This window comes from Saccopteryx leptura, chromosome 1 (genome assembly GCF_036850995.1).
Source record: "Saccopteryx leptura isolate mSacLep1 chromosome 1, mSacLep1_pri_phased_curated, whole genome shotgun sequence".
Lineage (NCBI taxonomy): Eukaryota > Metazoa > Chordata > Mammalia > Chiroptera > Emballonuridae > Saccopteryx > Saccopteryx leptura.
The window spans coordinates 96,990,606-97,004,187 of record NC_089503.1 but is presented as its reverse complement, the minus strand read 5'-3'; the positions used below and the strand labels follow the sequence as shown (position 1 = coordinate 97,004,187).

Sequence of the window (13,582 nt, the reverse complement as noted above, 5' to 3'; positions counted from 1 at the left end):
GAAAGAGATTTACTTGTTAGGAACTTCAAAAACCTAAGAACCAGTGATTCTAGCCTAACCTATATCCTGGTGTACACATTCTACCACTGTCGGTGGCCCCTGACCCCAGTCTCTACTAAAGCTCTCCCAGGAATTTTAGGCTCATGACCTAGAATGCAGCCTACTCCAGGGTTCAGTGGGTTGTAGCAGGCCATTCTTTCTCCTAGTACAATGGTCAGCAAACTCATTAGTCAAAAGAGCCAAATATCAACAGTACAACAATTGAAATTTCTTTTGAGAGCCAGATTTTTTAAACTTAAACTATATAGGTAGGTACATTGTTATTAACTTAATTAGAGTGCTCCTAAGCTGACCAAAGAGCCACACTCAAGGGACCAAAGAGCCGCATGTGGCTTGCGAGCCATGGTTTGCCAACCACTATCCTAATAGACCCCTGATTGATCTCCCTGTGGTGGTCACTGCCTGTGGCAGCTCCAGAGCCTAAGTTCAGCCCCTTCACTTTACAGCCCTTCGATATTTGAGAAGAGCTATCATGCCAAAATCTTTCTTATTCTATATAAATATGATGAGTTCCCTAACTGATTCCACAAAGCAAGTTTCTGATAGCCTCTCTTACATCAATTATACAAAAAATACACGAATACTTTCTTGTTGTAAAATATTTATTAATAGAGGTAAAAAAAAAAGAGAGAGAGAAAATATTTGATCCCAGTTTAGTCTCCACACTGGCCCCAGAGGTAACTCCTGTTATCACTATAGTGTGTGTGTATGTATACATACATTCATACATATATATAGTGTGTATATATAGAGGACTTCTCACTCTGCACTTCCATGAATGTGGGCACAAATGAAAATGTATAATGTTTGTGGAGTTTTAAAATGCATATATGTAGGCTGACCTGTGGTGGGGCAGAGGGTAAAGCATCAATCTGGAATGCTGAGACCACCAGTTCTAAACCCCAGGCTTTTCTGGTCAAGGCACATATGAGAAGCAACTATTACAGGTTGATGCTTCCCACTAACCCCCTCCTCTCTCTCTGTCTTCCTCTTTTTTCTTTCTCTCTCCTCTCTAAAATTAATAAATGAAATATATTTTTAAATGTATATGTACATATATGTGTATTTGTATAAATTTTACTGCCCTGGCCGGTTGGCTCAGCGGTAGAGCGTCGGCCTAGCGTGCGGAGGACCCGGGTTCGATTCCCGGCCAGGGCACATAGGAGAAGCGCCCATTTGCTTCTCCACCCCTCCGCCGCGCTTTCCTCTCTGTCTCTCTCTTCCCCTCCCGCAGCCAAGGCTCCATTGGAGCAAAGATGGCCCGGGCGCTGGGCATGGCTCTGTGGCCTCTGCCTCAGGCGCTAGAGTGGCTCTGGTCCCAATATGGCGACGCCCAGGATGGGCAGAGCATCGCCCCCTGGGGGGCAGAGCACCGCCCCTGGTGGGCGTGCCGGGTGGATCCCGGTCGGGCGCATGCGGGAGTCTGTCTGACTGTCTCTCCCTGTTTCCAGCTTCAGAAAAATGAAAAAAAAAAAAAAAAAAAATTTTACTGTGTGAAACTTTCTTTATAAATTTACAAATAAAATTTATAGATTGTTTCATGGCAGTAAATACAGTTATAGTATTTTTGTTAATGACCACAAAATATTCTACTGTTTTAATGTAATTTTACTTTCCCATTGCCCTATCGATGGTAGGTTGCCTCAAATATTTTTTTTGTGTTATAGAAAGAGAGACAAAGAGAGGGACAGATAGGGACAGACAGACAGGAAGGGAGAAAGAATAGAAACATCAGTTCTTTGTTGCAGCTCCTTAGTCTCCTTAGTTGTTCATTGATTGCTTTTTCATATGTGCCTTGATGAGGGTGTGGGAGGGTGTTACAGCAGAGCTAGTGACCCTTTGCTCAAGCCAGTGACCTCGCGCTCAAGCTGGTGAGCCCCTACTCAAGCCAAATGAGCCTGCCGTCAAGCCAGCAACCTCGGGGCTTTGAACTTGGGTCCTCCATGTGCCAGTCTGATGCTCTATCCACTGCGCCACTGCCTGGTCAGGCGCCTCAAATACTTTTTTAACAATACTATGATGAACTTCTTGAACTTGTTTGTGCCTTGACATCTTTTTATATGCATATGTTTTGGTCTGCCAACCACCTTCTTTAGTATGCACAAGTGTCAATACTCAGATGACCTTTAGCTAGGCCAGGCATAGTGGAACCATTTGTTCACTTATTCATTTAATAAATTTGGATTGAGCAGGCACTACATCCTAACTGTGCCTTGATTCCAGTCATGCTCGGAACAGATCAGACAGTAGGAGGCCTGTCCTCATGGAACTTACATGGTAAAGTAGGGAAACCTCCCTTGCTACTCTACTTCTGTTCATATAGTCTACCCTACGGAAGTTTTAGTGATGATGATATCATACTGTCAACTTACATGCTCTTAGAGTCAGTTATACCTCTCAAGTTTTTTTAAATGTAAACTTTTGCCTTTACTTGTACAGTTAATTTTCATATTCTTAGTAAAGGAGTTTTACATTTGCTTTTATATTCTATCTCTTCCCTTTTATATTTTAAAACTTGGAAAAAAATCTTGATGTCTTTGTGCAATGTACTAGCAAGGTCTGCTCCTCATAGAGGGATTTTATAAGTAAGCATACTAAATCTTTACCTGACCATTGGCAATGTTCTTCCTGCATGACAGTGACCCATTTTTAATCAACCCTATCCCAGCCACATGACCCCATCTTGACTCCTGGGGACAATACTTACATACATTATACAGTAAGTGTAGCATTCACATGATCTTCATTTCTAGAAATCCTATATAAAAGGAAATGGATCTAGTTTGTCATGACTTTTTAAGTCAGTGTGACAGGGTGAAAAAAGTTGATCCAGTCAGACCCAAGTTTAAATTCAAGCTCTGCAACGTCCTAGTTGTATGGCCTTTGGGAAGTCACTTGATTTCTGAGACCCAGTTTCCTATATTCTAGGATTTCTGAAAGTGTACTTTATTTCTCCATATATTTAATAAGCAGTTTCTAAATGACAGGCATTATGCTATTTGCTGGGTAGGCATAGTAAGCAACATAGATCTTCAAAGTAATAAATGTGCATAATCATTATCTTTATATTGCTTTGGTGACAAAAAGAAAGAAAGAAAAGGCCCCTGTGGAATTGATTTTATAGACATTTAGCCCTAACCACTGAGACTTGGGTAAGAATCAGAGGTTAGTTCCCTTTTATAAGTAAGGAGACAAACTTTTAGAGAATCCCTTGGCTCAAGTTCACTCAGGCTTTTGGTAACAAATTTGTGAGCTGCTCCTCAGCTGTAGACAATTTAGCTTACACTGTCAATTGTGTGGGTTTAACCAACCATTGTGCCTGGAGCCATGTCCCAGTCTAATAAGGGTAACAGGATAGATATGGACTCAATAGAAATTAAACCAGAGGGTAAGCTCAGTGTTACAGGGAGATACAGAGCTTCCTCAGTGCCTCCCTTACCCTGAGAGCCAGCAGCCTTGCCTATTTAGAACCAAATTGAAAATCAGAAGGAAGCAACATGAGACTTCAAGCCAAGCCCTTTCTCTGAGCCTTACACTTTTATTTTAGAAACAGTTGTAATGAGCTTATTTATCTGGTTTTTCTAGCCCTTAGCAAATAAAAGCTGCAAATTTGAGGTGGATTAGGGGGCTGCTAGAAGCAAGCATACCAACAGTAGCAAATAAAAAAATCTAGTTGTGATAAAGACATAAAAAACCTGGAAAAAAAAGGCCCTGGCCAGTTGGCTCAGTGGTAGAGCATAGGCCTGGCGTGCAGAAGTCCCAGGTTCGATTCCCGGCCAGGGCACACAGGAGAAGCGCCCATCTGCTTCTCCACCCCTCCCCCTTTCCTTCCTCTCTGTCTCTCTCTTCCCCTCCCGCAGCCGAGGCTCCATTGGAGCAAAGATGGCCCGGGCGCTGGGGATGGCTACTTGGCCTCTGCCCCAGGCGCTAGAGTGGCTCTGGTCGTAACAGAGCGATGCCCCGGAGGGACAGAGCATCGCCCCCTGGTAGGCAGAGCTTCACCCCTGGTGGGCATGCCGGGTGGATCCCGGTCGGGTGCATGCAGGAGTCTGTCTGACTGTCTCTCCCCGTTTCCAGCTTCGGAAAAATACAAAAAAAAAAAAAAAAAAAAACCTGGGAAAAAAAAGAGCTGCAAATAAAGCAATTTAGGTCCACATCCAACAGAAGCCAAATGCTTCAGTATCCCCAAGGATATGATTGCTTTTAAAAGCAGTTCATAGTTATGACTTGAATCATTGACTAAATTATCTTTCAGGTCCTCTTTAAGGAAAAGTAGAGCTATATATAATACCTTTTAGCAAGCTGTCTTTTCAAAATGAAACCAATAAATAGCCAAAACTAAAACAAAGGCTTTGGAGCTATAAGGGAGAGATTTTAGTGACTTTGAAAATCCACTTTTGTGGGAAGCCTTCCTCAGAAAATTCTAGGAATTTGAAAGTTGTGTTGAATTTTACATAAGGTGACATGGTTTTTAATCGTAGCTCTCCTGCTAGACAGCCACGTACTTTGGATAAATCTCCTACCTTTTGTAAACTTGTTTTCCTTCACTGTAAGATAGTAATAACATTAACTACCTTTTCAATCTCATGGGACTATCCTGAAAATGGACCAAAATGATGCGTACAAAAGTGCTTTGTAAATTGTCAAATGTCATGAAAATGTATACGTGAGGTCTGCAGGTCACATCCCAGGTGTTAACCTGCTGAAAGATGGTGGCTCAAGATGCGGTGAGAGAGTGAGTTGGGTTTCCAGCTGTTACTTTAACAATATACACATGCATGTATACTCACACTGTATGTATCTGCATAAAGGTGTTTGTTTACCTAGATAATGTTCCCTGAACCTCTCAAAACTTCCCTTTCACGAGGCAAAAGAAAAACTCTATATAACCTTGTAAACTAAAAACTTTATATATATATATGTATATGTATATGTATATATGTGTGTGTGTGTAATTTTCAGTGCTTACTATTTTTTTCTAATTTAAAATTAATAATTAGCTTTTAAAAATTGAACATTGCAGAAATATGTAATTTACAAAGTGAATAGCTTCTAGAACCCTAAATGTTGTCCATCCCATCTATTTTTAGCAGTTTGGTTGGCTATGGTCTTTCAGATGTTTTTCTGTATTCTTTTAGTCATGCAGGCATTCAATAGAGAATTCCTGAAATAAGCAGTACTTTGTTATAAAGGATAACCCTTTAGGGTAGAAATACATTTTCCATTCTCAAAACTCTTCACCTGTCTCCTCAGCTCCATTGTTGTTATTTTGGCTTTAGGCGTATCCTCGTCTGTTCTTACCTAGACTATTGCGATGAACAGCTTTTTAACTAGTTGCCCTGTTTATAGTTGTACTCTCTTCAAATCCATACTGCACCCAGCTGTTAATGTAATTGAACTAAGCAAAAAAAAAAAAATCTCACCATGGTACTCCCCTTTATTCTCGCTACGATTTGCCCTCAGAGTCTAGTCTAAACTCCTTTGCTTGATACACAAGGCTCTGTTGTTGGGCCCTGGCTGTTGGCCCAGGCATTTCCCACCCCATGCTGCAGCAGGACTGAACTGCTTACCCCTCCTGAACATGAGGCACTGTGACTTTGGACAAGCTGCTCCCACTTCCTCGCATGACCTTATTTTGCTTTCTCCTGGTCTATTCAGAAAGACTCTTCTTTTGTGGAGCTTTCCTTATTTCAATCTCCTTTCTCTAGAAATCCTCTGCCCTGACAAGCTGAACCACAAGCTTTCCATGCTACAACTGTACATACTTCTGATTGATATAAATGTTGCACTGGAGGGGGTTGCTTTTTTACTTGCCATCTCCTAATTGATACAGAAGATTCCTATTCATCTAGTTTCTTTCAGTATACAGCAGATGCATACAAAAAGTTTGCTGAACTAAACTGGGAAGGAGACCTTTAAGGGGAAGGAAACTTGTGTTTAAAGCAGGCCATATGGAAGGCTGTCCACCCACTGCTGTCAGGGCCAGCCTGGTATCAGAGGGCCACAACAGGTGCCTCATTGGGATGCCACAAGAATGCAAGAGACAAGAACCTCAGTCTTACTAGAAGACTATTCTTAAGGATGAAATTTACTAGAGGAAACCTTTCACTTGTATTTATAGCCCATGCTCAGACTTTCACAATGGACAGGCCTCCAAGTCACAGACTGTAACCCAGGAAATGCCAAAGAGAATCCCATTCACACTTGTTGCAAATTTGACTTTCAATAATTACTGTAGGTCCCACATGCATGTGAAAGTCCCAGGTTGCACTTGTCACCAAGTATGCATTACAAGTGAAAACATGGGACACACAGGAGAAATGTGTCAATAAGCACATTTCTGGGTGGGAAGTTCTTGGGGGTTGGGGGAGCTCAATATGACTTCCTCGCAGAGTGGTAGAGGCAGAGAGGCTCTAGAGGCCAAAGAGCTGAGTAGAATCAGGCTCTGCTCCTCCTGGCAATGTGACAGTGGACATACTCGTTAAATTCTCCTTGTCTTGGTTCCTACATCTGTAGAAACGATGTGATAAGATTATTTCCCTCATTGCATTATTATAAAAGATAAATGATGATAACATATTTAAAAGTGCTTTTTAATCTATAAAGTGCTAAAAATATAGTACTTTGTCTCTTGAGCTGATGCTCATGGAACTAATCTGTGCAGTGTGCTTCACAACTACAAATTAGTGGTGTGTGTGTGTGTGTGTGTGTGTGTGTGTGCGCGTGTAGAATGAGCAGTGTATCTGCCCTTCCTTTCTTTAGTTTCCTTTGGAAATTTTCATTAATAAAATATACACTGAGATGGGGATTTCATGGCATAAATGAGTCTTCTCTTCTCCCTCCCCACCTGTCTTCCTTATAATGAGAGAGATAAAGAGCAAATAGCAAAGCCCTGGAGTTGGCCCTGGCCAGTTGGCTCAGTAGATGGAGCATCAGCCCAGTGTATGGATATCCCAGTTCAATTCCCAGTTAAGGCAGAGAAAAGAAACAACCATCTGCTTCTCTCTCTCCCCTTCTCCTCCTTCTCTTCCTCTTTCTCTCCCCCAGCCAGTGGCTCAGTTGGTTCAAGCGTTGGCCCCAGGCACTGAGGATAGTTTGGTTGTCTGAGTGTCAGCCTCAGGTGCTAAAAATAGCTTGGTTGATTTGAGCATCAGCCCCAGATGGGGGGATGCCAGGTGGATCCCAGTTGGGGCACATGCAGGAGTATGTCTCACTATCTCCTCTCACTTAAAAATAAAAAATCCCTGTAGTTAATGCATGCATGTGAGAATCAAGGAAATATACAGTGCATATTCCCAGGTCAAGTATATTGTTATTGTATCAACTAATGTATGTTTTGTCTGTATCTAAACCTTACCCTGTATAGTAATTGAGAACTTTGAGTAAGGACTTTTCTTTTGACTGAGATTAAATCTCATTAGAGTAATGGGATTAGGGTTACTACTAAGTTATTTGAGGAGCCCAGGTAGGCAACAAAATCAGAGTGATAGAAATAGAGAGTAGTGCCAGGCCTCAGGACAATGAAATAGACTGCATACTGGATGAGGAGTTAGGAGACCCACCTCCAGGCCTGCCTTGGCTGCAACACTAGCTGTGTTGTCCTGAGCATGTTGTTTCCCCTCCCTGGTCTTTAGGACTCATAGCTGTAAAATTAACCTTTTGTACTAGGTGATATCTACATTTCCTTCCAGCTCTAATGGGAAAGGAAGGGAATCAACACTTGCTGAATATCCGCCATGCACTTGGCACCATCTATACTAAGCTACCTTGAAGAGTCTATGATTCTATAATTTTATCACATTCAGTAGGTGAGGGCTAGGTTTATGTAGAAGAACTATGTACAGATAGACTTGGATTGAAAACTCAGTTCTATTATTTATCAACAGTGTGACTTTAAGCAAGTTTCCTAACATTTCCAAGTCTCAGTCTTTTCATCAATAAAATGGGTCTAGTAATACAACAAACATACTTATATGCTCACATTCTCTTTAATACATTATAAATCTCTCAGGTAGATTCTATCTGATCATTTTTCCTTCTAATGTAGAGGAATAATCTAGGCCTAACAGTAATGAGTTAAGTAATTTAATGTTAGATCACGTAACTTGTTAGCAGCAGAAATGGAATCCAAAGTCAGGTCTCCTGGTTGATTTTGAACTTTGTTCTTGTTTCTTGGGTGTATTTTTATTATTATTGTTCCCTGCTCTGAAAAGATAGAAGTCCTCCCATGATGTGCAGCTCAGGTGTATGCAGAAGAACCCAGTGAGATGACAAATTGCATTTATACACCAGACACTTTCCAAGAATAGCCACTGGGCTCAGAAAGTTTCCAGAGTTTGATTCAAAAGCCATTTTCAGCAGTTTTCCCCCCACTGTATCCCCTACTTCCTGCCATTCCACTCATTTGGGAACAGAACAGCCGTCTGTGTGGGCAAATCAACAGTTTTATGTGGTACCCTCCCCTAGTCAGCGGTAGCACTGCTCTTGACAACCAGAGAATCAGACGACTGACTCAAAGGGTATCAAGATTAAAAAGAGAACTCAATCCAGCTCAACTGCAGGGGAGTGTCGCTGGCATCTCAGAAGGGCTGTGAGGCAATGCAATGGTTAGAGTTGTTCAAGTCCTGGACATCATGACATTTGTGAGGATGGGTTCTCAATGAGGGCACAACCCCTTTCCCAAAGTTATTAATTCGTGGACTCATTTGCCAGAGGGAGAAGAAAACTTTTATGGGCTTAAAATGATGGGGTTTTTCACACATGTGTTAGCACTAGCCATGCTATGCCCTAAGAACTGAAGCCAAAGCATTAAATTGCATGACTGATAAATTTGTTGCATTTCCAGAGTAGGTGCAAGCAGGAAAAACAAGGATGCCTTTTTTAAAAAGTTTCTTTTCAGGAGGTAGCAACTCCAGGTGGCCCCAGCCTCCTTGTCATTAGTTTATTAAAGGGCCCCAAGTCTCCTGTCTTGCCTCACTCCTTTGTCTAGAAGTTTGGTGCTCTCAGGGACAAGATCCTAGTGTACATGATGTGTCTAAGCTGGCTGTTATAGGTCTGATTAGGGATTAGACACTGGATGAGGCCATCTCCCCAGGCACTTCTAGAGGCATTTAAAGAGGCAGAAAACTTGATCATGGGGAACAGCCAAGAGCCATGAAGAGAGGTTAGTTCCCTAAGTGAAAATACAGTCAACATCTCTTGGGGGACTTTCAGCCTTACTCACCTGAGATGAGTTACCTGCCTCCCCACTCTACCACTAAGAATATATTTTTAGGATATTTTTATGAGCAACACATTTGCCAACCCTTTATAAATCAGTTACAAAATAGAAACTCATCCTCACTGCTAGGCAGAAATGTAGAAAGGGGGAGAAAGAAAAAAATCTTGCCTGTAATTGAAGGCAGGTTGAGAGATGTTCATGCTTTGAAATTCTTCTTGTGAAATGTTTATGAAACATTTTCCACAAACGAGTTATGCAACTGGGACAACAGCTTTGATCATTTTCATCATCAGTGATACATTCATTAGTGTTGGTCTGTTTTTCCCTTGGAGAGATCCATGTAAAAATTTCATGGGGAGGAGGGAGAGATGGGCAACCCATTCCCCCCATGTCCCATTGCATGACCCCAAAACAGATGATTAATAAGGAGGTCCAAGTGTATGTCTGGGCCAGAACACTTCTTTTTTCCTTCACCTGTGGTCTATTCTCTCCTCTATCCCTGAGCTGTTTGTAGAATTGCTTCTGAGAAAGAGCACCAGGGGAGGATCAGAGGACCGTTCCCTTGTCAGAATTTTGCCAATGTTTTGTTATGTAACTTTAGACCCATCTGTGAAGCGCTCTGGGCCTCCCTGAGCCCAGAACATAAACACTTGTCCCCACACCGCCTGGCTGGGGAATGGAGCCAAGTAAGGAAAGTGTGAAGGGCTTCCAGCTCCTCAGAAGGGGTTCTCTCCTTCCAGAATGAGGCTACTGCTTTCTAAAGCAGGTAATGTCAGAGAGTTCAATGGGATTAGAAAAGATAATCACCCATGATGCCTTTTTACCTCCCTGATCACTGCCCAAACTGAGTGTAATACCTTTTGCACAGTGCAGTGAGTGGAAAAGATCCTAAGCTAACAAACCTTGTCTAATATGTGAACAGAATGATCAATGGCTGTGACAGGGCAGTGCTCTCAGTGGTGGCCCCTGTCCCCAGGGATTAGTTCATCCCAAATCGAGTCTGGAGAAATATTCTACTTGCGTGAGAAGAACTGCCAAAGGGACCCTGGAGATGATCTTCACGATTCTAGACAGGTTGTGGGTTTGGTTAGGTTTTCACAAGTATGGGGGAAATTGGGTTCCCATCCAATTTGCCTCCGGTTCTCACATTAGAAGTCAATGGGATCCAACAGAAGTCTCTCTATCTCATCTTCCAGATCCACAGCCAACACCCAGTTGCCTGGAAAGGCTCCAATTTTTTCCATTCGACAGCCATGAAAGGGATTTTTTTTTTTTTGATAAAGCGGACTTTATTTTTGAGTTTCTTAGTTGCTGAGCCCCTGGAATCTCAGACAGTTGTCAGAGAAGTGTACTAGAGCTGGCTAAGAGTTGTTGATGTATCTGCTTCCCCTTTATTCCTGCTCCGTTCTTTCTGTGACCCACCAACAAAAGTGGAGAGTTTAGAACTTGTCATAGAAAGAGAAGTTCGTTTACTGTCTTTCACTTTGGTTTGTTTAGGATTGTCTTCTTTGGAAGTTACTATCAGCAGCTCACACCCAATTGGACAATGAATTATGAAAAAATGAGAGTAAAATATTGGCAAAGAAAAAACTCAGAAGAGTAATGCACAGTGTTGTCAGAACACCACAGACTAGCACCCAGAGAAACTTTCTGTGGTCAGGCACTTCATTTTCAGAATCAGGAGGTGGGAACTGCCCTAGAAGAGTTTGAAGCACAATTGATCCAGGAAGCAGATGAAAGGGTGACATTTTTTTTTTTTTATGATGACTCTGGTTTCTGAAATGAAGTGCTGTAGGAAGACCTGGCACGGATTCTAACAGATAGCGCTCAGGTTGGAGGCAAAGCACATGTTTTGAAGCTCTGTCATAGCTGCATCTCCTTATCTTTCCATTGAGCATAATAAGTCTATAAAGAAACCTTGCCACTTGCCTTGGAGCTGGAGTGTGGCCAGACCGCCTGCGGTGATTCCACCAGCATGGTTTCAGCTCCAGTGTTCCATGTTCTCTGCCTGTCACCCTTCCTCCATCCCGCCTCTCCTCTGTCCCCTCTGGGATGGGGGATACAGACTGGAGATGTGGGGCAGGGGAGGCTGGCCGAAAAAGGTTTGTTTCTCTTGGAGCAAACGTTAAGGTTGTTGTTGGTGGTGGTTTTAAATAAGTAGTTTATTATTATTTCTGGCTTTTTGAAATGTTTCCCTGTAATTTAGACTGTGAGAAGTCCAATGTGTAGAGGGAAGAATTCGTGTACCAGAGTTTCTTAGACTACAATGCCAAGAGTGGGCGAAAGGGCTGAAGGGCTCAGGGCAGGGATCGGGCAGCGCTGGAGATCACTTCTGGGCGGCCATGCTTTCTCAGTGTTCGGAAAGCCTCACTCTGCACCCTCCGTGCCACTTTCTCTCTCTCTCCCGTCCTCCTCTGTGTTTCTGAGGCTCCAATATAGTCTCCTTAGGTGAAAGGAAAAGAGAGGAATGATTCATAAAGACTGTTTTCGTAAGAAGCATTCTCTTACCAATTTCTGTGCAACCAGGGCTTCTTCTTGCCATTTAGAATTGCTTTATCTAAGAACACTGCAGCAACCTGGACCAGCTCAGTGTGCCAGATGCATTGAGAATTGGATTTGTGATTCTATTTTAGGACTGAAAGGGGGGAAATCATGTAGAATCCTATAACAGGTAGGGAAATGGAGTCCCACGAAACCAAATGCTTGTTCAGGATTCCATAAATCAGAGTTAGGACTGGAAAAAAAGGTCTACTTCCCTCCTCACTGGATCCCCTGGAGACTGCGGAGAGATGGGTTCTGTTTATGTCTTTGATTTAATTAACAGGCATGTGTTCCCACCATCTGCAGTGCACCATATTCCTCTTCAGTCTCTAATGTCACTACACAGGATCTTCCTAACTCTCTAACCAAAGGGAATTTTTTCTCTAGTGATACAAGCACCATTTTTTTCTACAGGGATTAAGCACAAGTATAACTAGCTGTTAGCTAAAGGTCTGAACCTTTAAATTGGGTTAAACTAATAAAGACAGGAGAGATTCCAGGATATCAGTGAGATTCCCAGTGTAGATCAAGAAAATGGTTTAAGCCAGGCTCTATGGGCAAGACTTCCCGTCAGAGGGTCTCCGCAGTGCCTTTCGTAAGGTGTGCTCCAGATTCTGTTCTCCCTGCTGTAGTCGTACGAACCGCCTCACCCCTTTCGACTTCCTGAAAAGTTGCAAGAGCACAGTTGTCCTCCAAGTGGGAGGGGAGGTGGGCACAAGAAGTGCTTCCTGCCCTGCTCCTGGACACCTGGAAACCCATGAGTGGGTGGCTGGTGCTGTCACTGAAGAGCTGTAGAGGCTGCAGAAAGTTTGGAAAGCACCACAGGCCCCTTAGGCTGCAACTGCCGCGGTGACTGTGAGGGAGACATGTCCCTGCCTGCAGGGAGACAGGCAAGGACGGTCACCAGCTTAGCAGGCAGAGGACAGGGAGGTGTGAAAAACAAGGGGCGGGGGGAGTAGAGAGGAAGCTGGTCTTAAAGGGTTGCCAATTTTGTACTCTGTGAGGTGAGGAGTTTTAAAAATATCATTTAGGACCACTGTAATTTTATCAAAGGAATTCTAACATATCCTTCCCGCCCCCTCCCCAAAAAGAATATCATCTCAGATTCAAAATAAAATTTTTTAGTCACTGCAATATCCTTTATTTTTTCTCATTTCAGTGAGGAAGAGGGTGTACTCTGGTGTTAGGGCATGAGGGATAAGTGGAGTCCCCATCTAGCAGACCTGTACTCCAGAGGGCCGCTCACATTTGTCTCCTCCCAGCTTCCCTGGCCGGAAGTACGGGCTTCCCTGCGTACACAGGCAGGAAGACCCAGCTGCAGCCAGTAGGCTCTGGGCTAACTCTTTACTCTCTGGGCTCATCACTCATCTTCTGCCTTGATCTTTTCTGCGTCTCTATCTGTGTTGGCCTGGGGAGGTCCGGAACTGACACTGTCCTTCTGCCTTCACTTACAGATTAAAACGGAAGACCTCAGTGACTCCCTGCAGCAGACCCTCTCGCATAGGCCATGCCACCTGAGTCAAGGACCTGCCATGATGTCTGGAAACCAAATGTCTGGGGTAAATGCCAGCCCATGTCAGGGAGCCCTAACATTCTCAGTGGGCCAGTGAGTTTAACTCAAGCCTTCTGCAAAATGCCTGACTTCTAGTCTTGGCACTCAGTGACCCTACAATGGTCTAAAGAACCCTTTGGAGGGAATGTGAGAAAGAGATTCGAGGCCTGGAATGGGGGCGGGGTTATAAAACAGTCCTCTTAAAAGTG

The 13,582-nt window shown here is 43.2% G+C and overlaps 1 protein-coding gene across 5 annotated transcripts in view; it reads left to right on the top strand.

Moving 5' to 3' along the window:
- POU2F3 (POU class 2 homeobox 3) overlaps positions 1-13,582 on the top strand; it is an 89,060-nt gene that overhangs the window by 53,557 nt on the left and 21,921 nt on the right. For all 5 annotated transcript variants that reach the window (XM_066371656.1, XM_066371653.1, XM_066371655.1 and 2 more), the window contains one exon: positions 13,276-13,380. In XM_066371656.1, the coding sequence (XP_066227753.1) occupies positions 13,276-13,380 (105 nt within the window). The remainder of the gene's footprint in view (positions 1-13,275; positions 13,381-13,582) is intronic.